We start from the raw sequence: 19,863 nt of genomic DNA, 5'->3' as shown, positions 1-19,863 counted from the left end.
CAATATTTTTTTTTTCTGAAAAACCAACCCGCGCTAAGCGGGCTCTGAAGCGCGCTAAGCGCGCAAGTCTCTGGAACTTGGGGTTCCAAAATTGCAAAAGCGTGCTAAGCGGGCTAGTGGCGCGCTAAGCGCACTTGACAGAACACAGAAAAATTTTTCTTCTACCAGCAAGTGTAACTTTACCGGTAGACTGATTTTGGCTCGACCAGAACGCAAAAAACATAAACGGTAAAAAACACATAAAACAAGCTGAATATTTACAAATTGGGGTGCCTCCCAATAAGCGCTTTGTTTAACGTCGGTCAGCTCGACGGTCAAAGGCAATCAAGGATCACCAAACGATAAAACACAAGTTTCACGATTAAAATCGCATCCTCGATAAACCTTCAACCTCTGACCATTAACTACCCATTCTTGCTTTGATTTTTGGTCCTCTATCACAATAGCCCCATGGCTTCTAACCTCTTTGACCAAAAACGGTCCGGACCATTTAGACTTCAACTTTCCCGGAAAAAGTCTTAACCGGGAATTGAAAAGTAAAACTAATTGCCCTACCTTAAAGTCCTTCATTCTAACCTTACTATCATGATAGAATTTGGTCTTTTCCTTGTAAATCGAATTAGACTTATAGGCATGCAATCTCATCTCTTCCAACTCATTAAGTTGGATTTTTCTTCTCTCTCCACACAACTTGTGGTCAAAATTCAAAAGCTTCAAGGCCCAATATGCCTTATGTTCTAGTTCTACGGGAAGGTGACAGCTTTTACCATACACCATTTGGAATGGTGTAAGACCGATCGGTGCTTTGAAAGCGGTCCGATACGCCCACAAGGTTTCATCAAGCTTCATTGACCAATCCTTCCTAGAACTAGACACAGTTTTCTCAAGAATTCTCTTAATCTCTCGATTGGTCCTCTCAACTTGCCCATTAGTTTGTGGATGATATGGAGTAGCTACCTTGTGCTTTACTCCATATTGCTCCAACACTTTTTCAAGCGGAGCATTACAGAAATGAGATCCACCATCACTAATTAATACTCTTGGCGAGCCAAACCGCGAAAATATATTTTTCTTCAAAAACTTTATCACGGTCTTACCATCCGCTTTGGGTGAAGCAATCGCTTCCACCCACTTAGACACGTAATCCACAGCTACCAAGATGTATTCATTTGACATTGAGGAAGGGAATGGTCCAACAAAGTCAATACCCCAACAATCAAATACCTCAACTTCTACAATACTTTGGAGGGGCATTTCCTCTCTTTTCCCTATTCCACCAGTTCTTTGACAACTGTCGCATGAGGCAACATGGTGGTAAGCATCTTTGAACAAAGTAGGCCACCAAAATCCCGATTGAAGGACTTTTGTGGCCGTACGCAAACCATTAAAATGACCACCATAAGGCGAATTGTGGCAATGCCACAAAATGCTTTTTGTCTCCTCATCTGCGACACATCTTCTCAAAAGATTGTCACTACTCAACTTAAACAAGTGAGGATCATCCCAAACATAGAAATTAGCATCGTTCAAAAACTTTTTTCTTTGATTCCAAGTTAGATCCTCAGGTATCCAGCCGGATGCTTTGTGGTTAGCCATATCCGCGAACCAGGGTCTAACTTCCTGTACCATGTACAGTTTTTCATCGGGGAATTCTTCCCTCACCTCTTTTTCATTGTTTGTCACCTCGGTATTCACTAACCGAGACAAATGATCCGCAATCAAATTTTCTGTACCTTTCTTATCTTTCACTTCAAGATCAAATTCTTGAAGCAAAAGAATCCACCGAATAAGCCTCTGTTTTGAATCAGGCTTGGTGAGAAGATATTTGATTGCGGCATGATCAGTATAACACACAACTTTAGAACCAATGAGGTAAGGACGAAACTTTTCCAATGCAAATACAATTGCGAGCAATTCTTTTTCTGTGGTGGCATAGTTAACCTGTGCCTCATTTAAAACTTTGCTCGCATAATGTATAGCATGAAATTGTTTGTTCTTCCTTTGGCCTAAGACCGCACCAACCGCATAGTCACTAGCATCGCACATGAGTTCAAACTCAAGCGACCAATTAGGAGCGACAATTATGGGTGTGGTGGTCAAATTTTCTTTAAGTTCTAGGAAAGCTTTTAGACATGATTCATCAAAATTAAATTCCATACCTTTGTTGAGCAAATTACTCAAAGGCTTTGCAACCTTGGAGAAATCCTTGATGAATCTTCTATAGAACCCAGCATGTCCCAAAAAGCTCCTTATGCCTTTAACATTCACCGGAGGGGGAAGCTTTTCAATAACCTCGATTTTTGCCGGATCAACCTCAAGACCCTTTGAAGAAACCTTGTGGCCAAGAACAATCCCATCCGTCACCATGAAAGTTCATTTCTCCCAGTTGAGAACCAAATTTGTTTCAATGCATCTTTCCATCACCACATCAAGGTTCTTCAAGCACAAGTCAAATGATGACCCGTACACAGAAAAATCATCCATGAACACCTCAATGCTTTTTTCGATCAAATCTGAGAAGATAGCTTGCATGCACCTTTGAAATGTTGCAGGAGCATTACATAGTCCAAATGGCATTCTTCGGTAAGCGAAAACGCCAAAAGGACATGTAAAAGCAGTTTTCTCGTGGTCCGCCGGATTCACTGATATTTGATTGTATCCCGAATAACCATCCAAGAAACAATAGAAATTTCTTCCGGCTAACCTCTCTAACATTTGATCCATAAAAGGCAATGGAAAGTGATCTTTTCTTGTTGCTTGGTTCAACCTCCTATAATCAATACACATACGCCACCCGGTCACCGCTCTCGAAGGAATCAACTCGTTCTTCTCATTTCTCACAACTGTCAATCCACCCTTCTTAGGAACCACATGCACCGGGCTCACCCATTCGCTATCGGAGATGGGATAAATCATCCCCGCCTCTAATAACTTCACAACCTCTTTTCTAACAACTTCTTTCATGGTTGGATTCAATCGCCTTTGAGGTTGTGCCACGGGCCGAAAATCATCTTCTAACATAATCTTATGCATACAATAGGCCGGACTAATACCCTTCAAGTCGGATAAAACCCATCCTATTGCTTCTTGATTCTTCGTCAACACTTCCTTCAATCGATGCTCTTCCTTGTTAGACAAACCACTATTAATGATAACCGGCTTAGTAGAATTGTCACCGAGAAACACGTATTTCAAGTGAGATGGTAACACATTCAACTCCACCTTTTGCTCTTCAACTTTAGGTTCATCCTTCAACTCTTCAATTTGAGTTTCAAATGGATTCATCTCCTCACAAGCCTCTAAATTTCTCAAGCAATCTTCAATTTCCTTCTCTTGATCTTTGGTGAGAACTTCGAGAGCTTCCATTAAAGTCTTCTCAAGAGGATTCGACAAGTGCATTTGATTCTCCACTTTCATAATAGCCCTTTCGGTAGCATCGATTCTAAAACAATCATCCTCATCATTAGGATTCTTGATGGCTTCAAAGAGATCAAGACATAATTCTTCATCTTGATACCTTAATTTCATTAAGCCATCATCAATATCGATCATCATTCGGGCCGTCTTCATAAAAGGCCTTCCTAAGATCAATGGAATCTCAGGATCTTCTTCCATGTCTATGACAATAAAATCAACAGGATACCAAAATTTGTCAACCTTGACAAGCAAGTCTTCCGCAACTCCATGAGGATGAGCTGTGGATTTATCTGCTAATGATAACGTCATTCTTGTCGGCTTCAAATCATTGATTCCTAATCTTCTCACCATAGACAATGGGATCAAATTAATGCTAGAACCGGTATCTACCAAACCTTTGCCTATGTGGACATTTCCAATAGACACCGGTAAGGTTACCCGCCCAGGATCATTTGATTTTATCGGAGTAGTGCGTTGAATTAACGCATTACAACAAGAGCTCACCGTTACTACCTCTGGATCCAAGAATCTTCTCTTCTTAGTGATGATGTCTTTGATGAATTTTGCATACATCGGCATTTGCTCTAATGCTTCGGAAAAAGGAACATTGATTTGCAACTTGCTAAAAATGTCCAAGAACCGAGCATAGTGCTTTGCATCTTCTTTCTTTGACGGACCGGGAGGGTAAGGTAATTTCTTCACTTGTATAGAATCATCCACCTTCTTCTTTCCCTTTTCACTCACACTCAATTTTTTTCTCTCTTTTTCTACAACTTTCTCAAGAGTTTCTTTTTCCACTAATTCTTTTTCTTTCTCATTTTCAACTAAATCACCCTCAACATTTTTTTCTACTTCAATCACCCTATCTTTTTCTTTCTCAACAATTTCCTCCTCAACTATTTCTCCTACACCCATATCAATTTTTCTACCGCTACGAGTTAGAATTGACTTACAATGCTCACGAGGATTTTCTTGTGTAGTAGCCGGAAAAGGACCTTTGTTTTGATCGGCAAGTTGCTTTGACAATTGCCCGACTTGAGTTTCAAGGTTCTTAATTGCGGCATCCGTACTCTTTTGGCTTGCAATTTGCAATTGCATGAATTGGCTAAGAGTGTCCTCGATAGAAAGCTTTGTTTGTTGAGGTTGTTGATTGTAACCGCCTTGATAAGGATTTTGACGATTCGATGGGCCCGCTTCCGGCCTCCATCCTTGTTGATAACCTTGATTACCTCTTTGTTGGTAACCTTGGTTATTGTTGTAAGGTTGTTGTTGTCTTCCACCATATCCTTGATTAGGATTAGACACATAATTCACCTCTTCACCCGGTGGAGGACAAAAACCTGTTTGATGGTCACCCCTACACAATTCACAACACATCACTTGTTGATTTTTAGAAGGGCTCCCATTTATCTCTTTGATTTGTTGAGGGAGTTTTGACATTTGTTGAGTGAGCAATTCTACTTGTTGTGTCAATAACTTGTTTTGAGCAAGTATTGCATCACTAGTATTCAATTCAAGAACTCCCGGTTTTCTTTGCAATGCACTACGGTTGTGTTGCCCTTGATGATCATTCAAAGCCATTCTATCAATGATAGCAATCGCTTCTGCAGCAGTTTTTGACATCAACGAACCACCCGCGGTAGCATCTAAAAGAGTTTTTGGTTGAGGTTGGAGTCCATTTCTAAAGATATGGATTTGAGACAACTCATCAAACCCATGACCTTTGCACTTTCTAACCATGGACTTGAACCTCTCCCATGCTTCATTGAGAGATTCATTCGAACCTTGAGAGAACACCGCAATAGAAGTTTTCGCTTCCATGAACCTATTGTGAGGAAAGAACCGATCCAAGAACTTCTCTTCTAACTCGTTCCAATTTGTCATGACATTATTAGGTTGATCAAGGTACCATTCCTTAGCTTTTCCAATTAAGGAATGAGGAAAAAGTCTCCTGAACACCTGTTCTTCTTGGTCTTCCGGAGCACCAATTGTTCCGGCAATCTCGTAGAACTTTGTTAGATGAGTAAATGGATCCTCGTGATCTGCCCCTGTGAACGGATTTTGGTATAATAATTGAAGTAACCCCGTCTTCATTTCGGAGTTTCTTCCATTGGCCTGATCACGAGCAAATTGTGCATTGAGACGAGGGCTGTTAACACATGGCCCTCGAGCTGGAGGATCCGCAGCCATTTCTTCCTCAACCAAGTTTTCAACAGGAGTTGAAGAAGAAGATGCCTCTTGTTGCTGTCTTCTTTCCCTAGCTAGTTGTCTCCTCCTACGAGTTTTGCTATTCTCTCTACGAGCAGTCCTCTCAATCTCAGGATCAAAAAGGAGTTGATCTGCAGGTACACGTCCTCGCATAAACTGTAATCTGAAAAACTAACCAAGCAAATTAACAAACACAAGGAAAATAAATTTAGAAACAAGATATTAATTATAAGACTCAATACAAAACAAACTATTGCAATGCTTGCAATATCTAAACAACAATCCCCGGCAACGGCGCCATTTTGTTGAAAGAGTATTGTGGTGTACTTTTCGTTATTATCGTCTCCACAGGGATTATTGCGATATCACCGCCGTTCTATAGCCTATTTTGTCTTGAGTTAATGTTACTTTAAATTTGGGTTTGCAAAAGATCATTCAATTCTTTTAGTAGCAAAGAGTAAATTAATGAAAGTTCTAAGTTAAAGAAAATGTATCAAGATTCGATTTTCATCGACCTAAATTTGTATGTCTCCTTATAAATAGATGCTTATGAACTTGCTAACGATCAATATAATTACGTATCGACACCTATATCGTCTGTGTCCGCAACGATATAGTTAGATTTACCGTATTGTTTAACCGACGATTTCTCCACCGTTTAAACAATACAAATAACGTTTTAAGAACCGATACTTAGTAAACATCAAACTCTAAATCCATGTCTGCAACTTATAGTTTGAAAGATGATTAGTTAGGTCTAGATACAAACATTGATGTCTCAAACACTTATACCAAAGAAAAAGCTTTAATAAACAAACTAAACCATCTATATTGATCATCACTTGTTCATACACATATATTCACAAGAAAAACATACAAAAGGCTAGGAAGATTACATCTTATCTTGATACAAAAGTGATTTAGCTATCCATGAGAATGTTAGCTTGCACAAGAAGGTAAGGATGAAGATCAACAAGCATCAAATGGCGATTAATCGACGATCAAGGCTTCCAATCTTCAACTCTATATTTGCTACAGTGTATATTGCTCTTGTTTCTCTCTAAAATATCTCCAACTCCCCTCTAAAATGATCTGGCCCATAAACAAATAAACAAAGTTTCGCAGACCGCGCTTAGCGCGGTGCAGCCCGCTAAGCGCGCTATCAATAATTGCTCAAACCGCCCAACCGCGCTAAGCGGGCTCCAGACCTCGCTTAGCGCGTAACTCTCTGCCAGAACTTCCTTCTTTTCTTCAAAAGCGCGCTTAGCGGGCTCAACCTCGCTTAGCGCGCTACCTCTTTTCAGCAATCCTTGGCTTTGGTCTTGGAACATCTTCAAAGTGCTTTTTCCATGGTCCAAGCTTCCAATTATCTATAAAAACTACAAAATCCAACATAGATTGCAAAGATAAGAACTATTCAACAATAATATAAATATAAGAATAAATATATACCAAATGACAATAAAATACTACTTATTAACCACAAAAAGACTTGAGAGTTACCAAAAATTACCTAAGATATTTACACAAATTGGTAACTAACAGTAACAACAAATTTTAAACGGACACTAGCATTTTCTAGTTCATGTGTCGTCTCTTTTAAAATTATTTAGAGGAGGATGGTATTTCCCACTTCTTTCGCACAATATTGTTAGAAACGGGTTTCTTCTTACCGTACCATTATCCGATCTTCCTATCACCACACCAAAACCAAGGTTTGTTGCATTTCTACGAATCCATGTTAGCATGCTTTCACGATCATCAAAGTCTTGCTTGCTACTAAAGCCACCTCCGACATCTACCACATTTGCGACTACCCCATCGATACTCGTACAAACATCGGCTAAAGTAGTTAATTCTCTTGAAGTGTTCTTCCTTAACACGTCCGTAATGGATCTACGGAAGCTACGTAACTTTTTTACACAAAAAATTATTGATAATGTGAACAATGTAGTGGTTGAAAGTGATTATTTACCTGAAATTCAAACTCTTCGTGCTCCCTTTGATTTGTTGCACCAAAAAGTTTGAGTGTTAGAGAGAAATAGGGTATTGATGATGTAGGGTTTTTAGGGTGTGGAATATGAAAAGTTTGAAGAAATGAAACAATGGGGGGAGTGATCATGTTGGTTCGAACTATATCAGACACTTACGTAGATGTATCTACAGAACAATGTGGCGCTAAGCTATTCCGTAGATGCACCTACGAAAACGTCCCTGAACTGATTTTATGTGTATTTTTCTCTATATACACTAGTTTATTACACTTCCGTAGATGCATCTATGGAAGGAATTAATTTTTTTCAAAATATGAGGTGCTTCCGGATGTGCATCTACGAAAGTTGGGGGCAAAAATGAAATTTTGTGTGGTGTTTAAGAGATCCATGAGGTTGGTTGAGAAATCCTCATAATTTATAGTTTCAGTTTTTTATGATTTTAACTAAAATCTACTACTACTAATTTATTTTAATTTAAAATAAAATAATTATATATTATATTTTTTATATCATTTAATTTATTATTTAATTGAACCGTTAATTTTATTAAACACTATAAATAATTTATCAACTATAAATATTAGCAATAAGTTATAATAAGTTACAATTATAAGATATCAACTAATTTAATCATAAATTATTAAATATCAACTAATTAATTTAGCTATTAATCACTATTTTTATCCAACAGAGACTAAATGGTTGTGTGAATTAGTAATTGTGAATGCAAAATTCTAAAATACTTTATGAAGGTTCTAAAATACTTTATGAAGGTTGCATTGTTTTTTAAAGTTGAGTAGCAAGAAGTAATGCAATTCTCATTTTTATAATATTTTTATAATATAAAAGTAATATTGATGGTGATTGAAAGAAGTATGACTTAAAATAAGTAGACATATCTAAAGGGAATGTGGTATCTAAGTTTAGGATGAATATATAATATGGTTATTACAGAGTGGAAAGTGTGATATTATTGTTTAATAATAAAACAATAAATTTTTGAATAATTAATTTAATTTTAATAATTGGAAACAATTTTTTTAAAAATAGTTAAATTATTATTAATATGGAAGTAATGTTAAAAATAAAATAACCTTCATTTTATGTCAAGTAATAAAAACATATATTTACTAGAAGAATATAACACAATTATGCAAATAAATCCGAGTTAATAAATTTATCGTATTTATAAAACATGGAATTAAAGAATAATTTTAAAAGAACGCTGATTGAATAAAATAAGTATATTTTAGGACATGTGGGTTGGTTGCTATCTGGATGAATTTCCAGACCCAAAGTAAATGTGCAAAATTTCTATAAAACTCAATCAAATTCATATTTAATTTTGAGGTAATTTTCAAAACTCAATCAAATTCATATTTAATTTTGAGGTAATTTTCAAAATTCAATCAAATTCATATTTAATTTTGAGGTATTTTCAAGGTTTTAATTAGATTTATGTTAGGGTAGGATAGTTTGGGATAGTAGACTTAAATCTTTGGACTTTTGGAAATCATCAATCTGAATATGCAAAGTCAATCAACATATGTGAAGGAATTATAGGAATGATAAGAAATGGTGATAATTCCGGCTTACAATCTCACCATCCAAATTGTTGCATCAGATAGGCACAATACATATAGTATGATCATCATATTATATATATATATATTGAAGAAAACAACTTCCAAGTTTTATCTCAAAACTCACAATCTCAGAGAAGATCATCAAATAACATAAACATACTAATGGCTTTGATCTCAATGAACAGCCCACAAACATTGACAAATAACAAACATACATAAAAAGTATTGGGCACTTCAACTGGTATTTAGTATTGCAGACTAAATATTGTTACACCTGAACAGCAGAGCTACTGCCAACTTTCCAAACATTCATAACAACTCCCTGCTTCTATTGTCTATAAGTATAACCCTTGACATAGCCTATGTTTGGCTTTTGAAAGAAGTCGCGGTATCACCGCAAGTGCACAAAAGCTGCAACTTGTAGCTTCTCAAAATCGTGGTACAAGTGGCTTGGGACGCGCAGTAGCGGTATACCACCGCTTTACCAAACAGACGCATAATGGATCACATACTTGTATTGTATCTGAACTCCGAAGGATTATAACAACCACGCAGTGCAGATTCCTGCACATTAAATAAGGTAATGTAAGAAGCAAAAATATGTCAAATAATTCTTATAGACTTATGTTATTGACACGACTCTTGAATTTGTATTAACAAATAGTACATCATATGATCAACAATAAAGCTGACTGCTAGATACTGAATAAAAATGGCCCTATATGTGCCTAAGGATGTGAACCTCCTATAAATTAAAACATAATTAAGCAATGCAAGCCGACACATAGAGTACCAGCATAGCAATATAATCCTTACTTCACAGCATCCACCCAAGTTGAGGCCAGACACAATCATGTCAATATATGTGTACATTTATTTTCTTTGGCCAAGAAACTTGTAATTTATCCACTAATAATAGCTAGTTATAACCAAAGATATATTTATAAAGATAAGCATAGAAGGAATGAAAAATTAAAACAAACCAATTGTAAATTTCTCTTCTTAAGAGGTTTCTTTTTTCTGCCATCAACAAAGTCAACTTCAGCCGAGGGTGAATTTTGAAGCAAGAAGTCCACAACACCATCAGGTACGAGCGGAGACGGTTGCAATCCTAAATCAAATGCTTTCTTTATCCTGGCAGCTTCTTCCATTGACTTGATGTTCATCAACTTGTCCTCGCATAACGCCATGCGGAGTCCATATTGAATTTCGTCAATTCTTACTCTCAATGACTTCAATTTACCCAAGGAAGGAATCTTAAACTCCAACAGTCCAGGAATTAAGGAGAGAGCCTACGCAATGAGGGATGCAAGCAGATTAGTCTAATGCAAGTCAAATAATTTTGTATGAAATTTACAAGAAAGTAAAAACACAGCCTCAAAAGATGTTAAGTTAATGTACCTGAAGAGTAGATGCAGTGACTGTCAGCGATTTTATATTCGCAAACTCTAAGAGCCACTTGAACAGAAAGAAAGGAGGCCCACAACTACTTAGAAATACTTCCGCGTCAATATCTACATGTTCAAGAGAAGAAACATTGCTCCAAGATATATCCTGATAAGGGTATCCACTAAAAGCAAATGTACGAAGACCCGGAGTGCAAAGAACAATTTTATAATAGTCGTCTTCGTCTGACTCAATGTACATACTAAAATTGACAAGACTCGCGCTTGATATGCAGAGGGTTCCTGCACCTTTCACAGTGCATTCAGAAATGGACAAACTTATCAACTTACTAAAGGTCGAAAATGGTTCAGCGCAACTATTATTGCCAACATAAAATGTAAGATTGTCTAGTTCCAAGGTAGATAATGTTGGCAAACAGAGAGAGTTTGGAAACGGGGTTTCCATAGCATGATGAATAGAAAGCTTAAGATATGTTAATGATGGCAAATTGAGAGAAATGTGGTCAAAGTCACGCTTGGAATTGGAAATAGCAAGGGTGAGATGTGTTAAAGTCTTGGATGAAAATAATTCGGGAGGAATTTGCGCGACGCCACTAGCTGCACTAAGTCCGAACCGTTGAACATTGTGTAAAATAGCATAATCCACAACAAATCTAAGTATGTGAGGCTCCAGGCGACAAATTCTATTATCAAAGTCGAGAGTGTGCAGTGAGATAGAAGAATCGCGAAGAGATAAAGCCTTAAACACAAACTCGTTGAACATATCACCGGTTCGAAAGTCTCGATAATCAAAACTAAGAGCAGGGAGACGTTTCCAGAGATCCTTCCATCTTGAGGATAAAACACATGTTCTAACGGCATCTTTGGTATTCAAAGAAGAGAGTATGTGAAGGATAATGCATTCGGGTAAATAGCTGAACATGTCTTTGTGTACATTATCATTGACTTCAACTTTCTTCGTCATAGAATTAGACATTCTGAGTCTAATTTTCATCGTCGCAGAATTAGACATTCCGCGGCTATCAGTAAGTTTAACTTTCTTCGTCACGGAATTAGAATACATTCTGCTGTCACTAAGTTTAACTTTCTTCATCGTGGAATTAGACATTCAGATACGTACCTGATAAAAAAGGGGAAAAAAACATATCTCTGAAAGTCATATTCAACAAACTGCAGTTGAAAATGTAAAAACATGAATTAATATCTCTCACAATCATATTCAGACAAACTGAAATGGAAGATCAATCGGGAATTACCATGCGAGATTGTTGATTTGAAATTGGAGGAATGCTGGAAAAAATCCACGCTTTCTAGGGTTTTATGGCTATGGAGTATTGGAGAGCGATAAGGCACCTAACATTACAATCAAAAATAATTGCTGCCAAGATTCTGAAAACCAAATCAAAAATAATTCTGAAAAAACATTACAATTTTTTTCTTTTGCCAAGATTCAAACCTATGTCACCTAACTTGCAACCAATAGAAACTTTCCATTACACCACTTCACAATTGCTGCTTAATGTTGTTGAAATATAAACTTGATTTGGGCCTAATTATTAGTGGTATTCTTGGGCTTTGTTATTTTGGGCTTAAGTAATTTTGGGTAAAGTTTCTAGAGAATTCTTGTATTATTTGGAGAGTCTAGATATTTCTTAATATTGTAATATTCTCTAGAATACTCTTTGAATTTCTAGGATAGAGAACTCTCTAGAATTAGTGAGTCTAGAGTTCTCCTTAGAGTACTATAAATAGAGATGTAATCTCACACATTTGTATCAAGCAAAAATACAAAGTTCTCTCTTCCATAAAGAATTCTCCTACCTATCAAGTTTCTATTCAAGCCTCCAATATTTCTAAACATTTGTCCTACACATAAAAACAACCTTAGTTCCAACAAAGTGGTACCAGAGCTTCAAGATCCTCAAAAGATGGCGAATGGAGGTTTCCCTTTTCAAATGCCGATGCTCACAAAGAACAACTATGATAATTGGAGTATCAAGATGAAGGCGCTACTAGGATCTCAAGATGTGTGGGATGTCGTTGAGAAAGGCTTCAAGGAGCAAGACGAAACCTCGTTAAGCCAAAGTGCGAAAGATACATTGAAGGAGTCAAGAAAGAGAGACAAGAAAGCTCTCTTTCTCATTTATCAATCGGTGGATGAAGATACTTTTGAGAAGATATCCAACGCAACGACGGCCAAAGAAGCATGGGACAAGCTTCAAACTTGCAACAAAGGAGTTGAGCAGGTAAAAAAGATTCGTCTTCAAACTCTTAGAGGTGATTTTGAACGTTTGTTTATGGAGGAGTCCGAGTCAATTTCTGATTATTTTTCTCGAGTATTGGTCGTAGTCAATCAACTTAAAAGAAATGGTGAAGATGTTGATGATGTGAAAGTCATGGAGAAAATACTTCGCACTTTAAATCCAAGTTTTGACTTCATTGTTACCAACATTGAAGAAAATAAGGATTTAAAGACCATGACCATTGAGCAACTCATGGGTTCCTTACAAGCATATGAAGAAAAACAAAAGAGAAAAACTAAACAAAAGGAGGCTATAGAGCAACTACTACAACTCAACATAAAGGAAGCAAACTATGTAAACTACAAGAGCCAAAGAGGACGAGGACGTGGCCAAGATCGTGGACGTGGACGCGGACGTGGAGGAGAAGGAAGAGGAGGTTACAACAACTACTCTAACAACTTCAACAATGGAGAAAGAAGTTGGAATCCACAAGCGACAAGAGGTCGTGGAAGAGGAAATTCATGGTCGAGGTACGAAAAATCACAAATCAAGTGCTTCAACTGCAACAAGATTGGTCATTATGCATCCGAGTGTAGATTCTCGAAGAAGGTTGAAGAGAAAGCTAACTTCGTAGAAGAAAAAGGTGGAGAAGAAGAAACTTTGTTACTCGCATGTCAAAACCAAGTTGAAGAGAAAAGAAACAAGTGGTACCTCGACACTGGTGCAAGCAATCACATGTGCGGCGATCGAAGCATGTTTGTAGAGATCAATGAAGCGGCAACTGGCGATGTCTCATTTGGAGATAACTCGAAGATACCGGTCAAAGGAAAAGGTAAAATTCTCATACGCTTGAAGAATGGTAGTCATCAGTTCATATCCAATGTTTACTATGTCCCTAACATGAAGAATAATATTTTGAGCTTGGGACAATTATTAGAGAAAGGCTATGACATCCACTTGAAAGAACATAGTCTTTTCTTAAGAGATGGTAGACATAACTTGATTGCTAAGGTGCCTATGTCAAAGAATAGAATGTTCCTCTTGAACATTCAAAATGATGTGGCAAAGTGTCTCAAGGCGTGCTATACCGACTCTTCATGGCTATGGCATTTACGATTTGGGCATCTCAACTTCGATGGTTTAGAACGTTTGGCAAAGAAGGAGATGGTGAGAGGCTTGCCTAGCATCAACCACCCAGACCAACTCTGCGAAGGATGTCTAATTGGGAAGCAATTCCGAAAAAGCTTTCCAAAGGAATCAACATCAAGAGCCACAAAGCCGCTAGAGCTCATACACACAGATGTTTGTGGACCAATCAAACCCAACTCATTTGGAAAGAGTAAGTACTTTCTCCTATTTATTGATGATTATTCCAGAAAAACATGGGTTTACTTCTTGAAGGAGAAGTCAGAAGTGTTTGAAAACTTTAAGAAGTTCAAAGCCCTTGTGGAGAAAGAAAGTGGTCTTTCCATTAAGGCCATGAGATCTGATCGAGGAGGAGAGTTCACTTCAAATGAGTTCAACAAATATTGTGAAGACCATGGAATACGTCGTCCTCTGACTGTGCCAAGATCGCCACAACAAAATGGAGTAGCAGAGAGAAAGAACCGAACCATACTTAACATGGTGCGAAGCATGCTCAAGAGCAAGAAGATGCCGAAGGAGTTTTGGGCCGAAGCAGTGGCATGTGCGGTATACTTGACAAATCGCTCCCCAACAAGAAGTGTGCACGAGAAGACACCACAAGAAGCATGGAGTGGAAGGAAGCCTGGGATCTCTCACCTTAAAGTGTTTGGAAGTATTGCTTACACCCATGTTCCAGACGAAAGAAGAACAAAGCTCGATGATAAAAGTGAGAAATATGTGTTCGTAGGTTACGACTCAAGTTCCAAAGGATACAAGCTTTATAATCCAAGTAGTGGAAAGATCGTCATAAGTCGCGACGTGGAGTTCGATGAAGAAGATTGTTGGGATTGGAGTGTTCAAGAAGAAAGGTATGATTTTCTTCCTTACTTTGAAGAAGAAGAAGAAGAAATTGAACAACCAATGATAGAGGAACATCTTACACCACCGACCTCACCGACACCAAGGTTGGAAGAAACAAGCTCAAGTGAGAGGACACCGCGACTAAGAAGCATTGAAGAGCTTTATGAGGTAACCGAAAACCTAAACGACATTAACCTCTTTTGTCTTTTTGGTGATTGTGAGCCTCTAAGCTACCAAGAAGCGGCGGAAAACATAAAGTGGAGAGATGCCATGGATGAAGAAATCAAGTCAATCACGAAGAACGATACGTGGGAACTTACTACGCTTCCACGAGGACACAAAGCAATCGGAGTAAGATGGGTGTACAAGGCGAAGAAGAATGCAAAAGGAGACGTGGAGAGATATAAAGCAAGATTGGTGGCGAAAGGATATAGTCAAAGACAAGGAATTGACTATGATGAGGTATTTGCTCCCGTTGCTCGTCTTGAAACTATTAGACTGATCATTTCTTTGGCAGCTCAAAATAAATGGAAGATCTATCAAATGGATGTGAAGTCGGCCTTCTTGAATGGTTTCCTCGAAGAAGAAGTTTATATCGAGCAACCATTGGGTTATGAAGTAAAAGGGCAAGAAGAAAAAGTCTTGAAGTTGAAGAAGGCATTGTACGGTCTCAAGCAAGCACCAAGAGCTTGGAATGTTCGAATCGACAAGTACTTTCAAGACAAGAACTTCATCAAGTGTCCATATGAGCATGCACTTTATATCAAAGCGCAAAGTGGAGATATTTTGATTGTGTGCTTGTATGTAGATGACTTGATTTTCACAGGGAACAATCCGAGCATGTTTGAAGAGTTCAAGAAAGACATGGCAAATGAATTTGAGATGACAGATTTGGGGCTCATGGCATATTATCTTGGCATCGAAGTAAAGCAAGGAGACAAAGGAATTTTCATCACCCAAGAAGGTTATGCCAAAGAAGTACTTAAGAAATTCAAGATGGATGACGCCAATCCAGTTGGCACCCCGATGGAATGTGGAAGCAAGCTGAGCAAGCATGAAAATGGAGACATCGTGGATCCAACTCTTTACAAAAGTTTGGTTGGAAGTTTACGTTACTTGACATGTACAAGGCCGGATATTCTCTATGCCGTAGGAGTCGTAAGTCGCTACATGGAAGCTCCAACAACAACTCACTTCAAGGCGGCAAAGAGAATTCTTCGATACATCAAAGGTACAACAAACTTTGGCTTGCACTATTACTCTTCTAACAATTATGACATTGTTGGTTATAGTGATAGTGATTGGAGTGGAGACTTGGATGATAGAAAGAGCACTACTGGTTTTGTGTTCTTTATGGGAGATACTGCTTTCACTTGGATGTCAAAGAAGCAACCTATAGTCACATTATCAACTTGTGAAGCCGAGTATGTCGCTGCCACATCATGTGTTTGTCATGCAGTTTGGCTAAGGAACTTGTTGAAAGAGTTAAAGATGCCACAAAAGGATTCTATGGAAATATGTGTTGACAATAAATCTGCACTTGCTTTAGCAAAGAATCCCGTCTTTCATGAAAGAAGTAAGCATATCGACACACGTTACCACTTCATAAGAGAATGCATTGAGAGAAAGGAGGTGAAGTTGAAGTATGTGATGTCTCAAGATCAAGCTGCCGACATTTTCACCAAGCCACTCAAGTTGGAAACTTTCGTGAAGCTAAGAAGTATGCTTGGAGTCACAAATCAAGTTTAAGGGGGGATGTTGAAATATAAACTTGATTTGGGCCTAATTATTAGTGGTATTCTTGGGCTTTGTTATTTTGGGCTTAAGTAATTTTGGGTAAAGTTTCTAGAGAATTCTTGTATTATTTGGAGAGTCTAGATATTTCTTAATATTGTAATATTCTCTAGAATACTCTTTGAATTTCTAGGATAGAGAACTCTCTAGAATTAGTGAGTCTAGAGTTCTCCTTAGAGTACTATAAATAGAGATGTAATCTCACACATTTGTATCAAGCAAAAATACAAAGTTCTCTCTTCCATAAAGAATTCTCCTACCTATCAAGTTTCTATTCAAGCCTCCAATATTTCTAAACATTTGTCCTACACATAAAAACAACCTTAGTTCCAACAAATGTTTCATTCAATTTTACTATCACATGAGAGTGCAATGTCAGCAATGAACCCTCTATATTTTCTCATCACTCACAATTTCATAGCCATGGTTTTCAACCACCATCACTAAAAAAGGAACAAGACTTCAACTCAAGATCTTCAGAAATACCATCACGGTTATTTCAAACTGATTGAACCATTATGATCAAAACCCTAACCTTACAAATCTCTTTCCTTAAAATTTCAACTCCAACAATATAATCACTACATCTTCTCCAAACATGTCAGCCACTAGTTTACTACAAAGCATCACAAATAGGTGTCACAGTAAGCAAACCTGATCAAGAACATTGTAGGTCCTCCTCTCAGTTAATGCAAACTCGCGTGCCTTTTGAACATAAAACATAGTACATTAATTCATCTTCACCTGTTTCTGGAATAGTTATGCCTTCAAGTGAAGAAATAGCGACTAGTTTTTCTCATTGTTTGGCTCCATATAGGAATAAAGGTGCAATAGCCTCTGAATGCTTTGAATAAGGTGTCACTGCTACTGCTACAAACATAGAAGAATATTCTCTTTTGCATGATGTGATATATGGTAATGAAAGTTCACAATTTGGAGGTGTTGTTACTGTAACACCCGAGGCCAAAGAAGGTGAGGGTGGTTAAACCGCATGTAACACTCGAGACCGAATATAGCAAGGAGTGGTCGCCACATCGGAATGAGAGGGATCTTGAGGCCATGCAGGTATGAGACTGCATGGTTGAAGGAAACTTTATAAGGATTGATGGGTACTACTTATACCAACAAGATGCATCTTCTTTTCGGTAGCTCGTTCCATAAGAACTCTATAGTTAAGTGTTCCATAATAACACATATTAAACTTCATGTTTTCTCAAATATGCATATCGCAACGGAATATTTCTTTCTCAAAATAATTTCAATGATTATATCTCATACTATTATCATCTACCAACATAATGACAGTATCATCTCATTAATAAGTCATGTGAATTCAAACATCGGGCACCAAGGCCATTTAACATAATATATCTAAATACAATCCAATTAAGAGAAATATGACAATAGTGGTACATTAGAATATTTAATATTTTTGTGTGAAGTTTGTTGTTTGTTACAGATGCATGTATCATTTCTTGAATGCATTTGGTATTTGTTGATATCTATCAAGATGGGAGTTTCATTATACTCTAAAGAAGACTTTAGTGAAATCAAATATCAATTGTCTGTAAGGCGGAGATCAAAATATCAAACCCTCCAAAATTCTGCCAACCAAAACATTTCAATTCTTTCCATTCAATCCTTCCATTTTTTCAAAGTTCTCCCCTCATTTCCGTTCCAAATTCCCAAACACACCCTTAGAGTATGTTTAAGAGTTGGATTTTGGAAGGTTTTGAAGGAAAACACTTTGGAGAGTTACGCTTATATTTTGATATGTATTTAATATTTTCAAAAAAAAATTAAAAAAATGATTTTATATATGAATGTATTATATTATTTTTTAAACTTTTTAAAAATATCAAATACAATCAAAATCTAGACATAACTCTTCAAAGCCTTTCCTTTAAAAAAAATCAAAAACCAACTCGTAGTTAGACTCGGGGTATGGGGTGAAAACCAAACGCTTAGTTTAATTCGGTCGTTTACCAATTATAATACTAAAACTAAGCTTGTGTTTGGAGATAAATGAAGTCACGGTGAAAAGTCACGTTAAACTAGAAGCTACACTTAACTAATTTTTGAAATCACTGTAAAAATGGTTGTGGACGCACGGTGACAATGATTCACTGGGCTACCAAACAGAGGCTAAGAATTTCATATGCCCCAAGACAGATACCACAGATACACATTTGCACCACGATCTTGTGGATTTCGTTTTGAAAGATAGAAAAACACTTAGAAAAGGGGGGATGGGTTGAATAAGTGTGACTTTAAAAACTTATAAGATAAAAACAATGAACACAATTATTTTTATCCTGGTTCGTTATTAACGAAACTACTCCAGTCCACCCCCCTTAGAGTGATTTACCTTAACTGAGGATTTAATCCACTAAACCAACTGATTACAATGGTTTTCCACTTAAATAACCTCTAAGTCTTCTAGAGTATACAAATCACAACTTGATCACTCTAGGAATTCACCACTTAGATAACCTCTAAGTCTTCTAGAGTCTACTGATCACACTGATCACTCTAGGAACCTTTTACAATCAATGTAAAATAATGTTTACAAGAGTATGAATTACTTCTTATAAAGCTATAATCACAACAGTGATATTTCTCTTAAGTTCTAAGCTTAACACTCACTAAATATTACAAGAGTTTGTGAGGTTGAAGATGAAGTTCGTGAGCTTTGAATTTGACAGCGTTTCAGTATTTTTCACAAATGTTGGTTGGCTGCTTCTAATCAGAACTTCCATATATATAGGCATTTGAGAAGATGACCGTTGGGTTGCATTTAATGCATTACGTGAATAGTACGGCTTTGCATTTAATGTTTCACACTTTTGTCAACTACCTTGAGCCATGCTTTTGCTGCTTTTACTGACTTTGTCTTTTGTAGCTTCTAACGTTCCTTTTGTCAGTCAGAGATTAGACTTAATAGCCTATCATCTTGTACTTGCTTGTGAACTCAGATTTGTGAATACAACGTTTGAATATCAGAGTCAATCAGCTTGGCGTAGAGCATCTTCTTGTCTTCTGACTTTGAAGAGCTTGAGTGTGATACCGTTCAGAACTTCAGTGCTTCTGCTTCTGACTTCATGTTCTTCTGATGCTTCATAGTCCATGTGCTGATTCTGCTTGACCATCTTCTGATGTCTTGCCAGAGCATGTTCTGATGTAGCCATCCAGAGCCTTCTGAGTCAGTGCTTCTGAGCGTTGAATTGTG

At 37.4% G+C, this 19,863-nt stretch overlaps 1 protein-coding gene across 2 annotated transcripts; it reads right to left on the bottom strand.

The window, feature by feature from the left end:
* Positions 1–9,304: 9,304 nt before the first annotated feature.
* Positions 9,305–12,095, bottom strand: LOC131593602 (FBD-associated F-box protein At1g60410-like). 2 transcript variants are annotated; one of them, XM_058866169.1, is made up of 4 exons: positions 11,868–12,095; positions 10,607–11,781; positions 10,189–10,497; positions 9,305–9,769 (listed from the first exon to the last, which is right to left on the bottom strand). In XM_058866169.1, the coding sequence occupies exons 2-4, from the start codon at positions 11,717–11,719 to the stop codon at positions 9,710–9,712; spliced, it is 1,482 nt and encodes a 493-aa protein (XP_058722152.1). In that variant the 5' UTR covers positions 11,720–11,781; positions 11,868–12,095; the 3' UTR covers positions 9,305–9,709. The 2 variants fall into 2 exon arrangements, with proteins under 2 accessions (XP_058722152.1, XP_058722153.1); XM_058866170.1 differs by having other exon boundaries at positions 10,607–11,731; positions 11,868–12,094.
* Between the last annotated feature and the right edge of the window lie 7,768 nt (positions 12,096–19,863).

Source organism: Vicia villosa, linkage group LG3, assembly GCF_029867415.1.
Source record: "Vicia villosa cultivar HV-30 ecotype Madison, WI linkage group LG3, Vvil1.0, whole genome shotgun sequence".
Lineage (NCBI taxonomy): Eukaryota > Viridiplantae > Streptophyta > Magnoliopsida > Fabales > Fabaceae > Vicia > Vicia villosa.
Note: the sequence above shows the minus strand (reverse complement) of the source record. Positions and strands in the feature narration are given on the sequence as shown.

Excerpts from the sequence above, each read along its gene's own strand:
- LOC131593602 (XM_058866169.1), bottom strand. The coding sequence starts at position 11,719 with ATGTCTAATTCCACGATGAAGAAAGTTAAACTTAGTGACAGCAGAATG. Across the intron at positions 10,498-10,606 it reads TCACTGCATCTACTCTTCAG|GCTCTCTCCTTAATTCCTGG; the intron begins GTACATTAACTT and ends CTCATTGCGTAG. Across the intron at positions 9,770-10,188 it reads AGAAGAGAAATTTACAATTG|GAATCTGCACTGCGTGGTTG; the intron begins GTTTGTTTTAAT and ends TTTAATGTGCAG.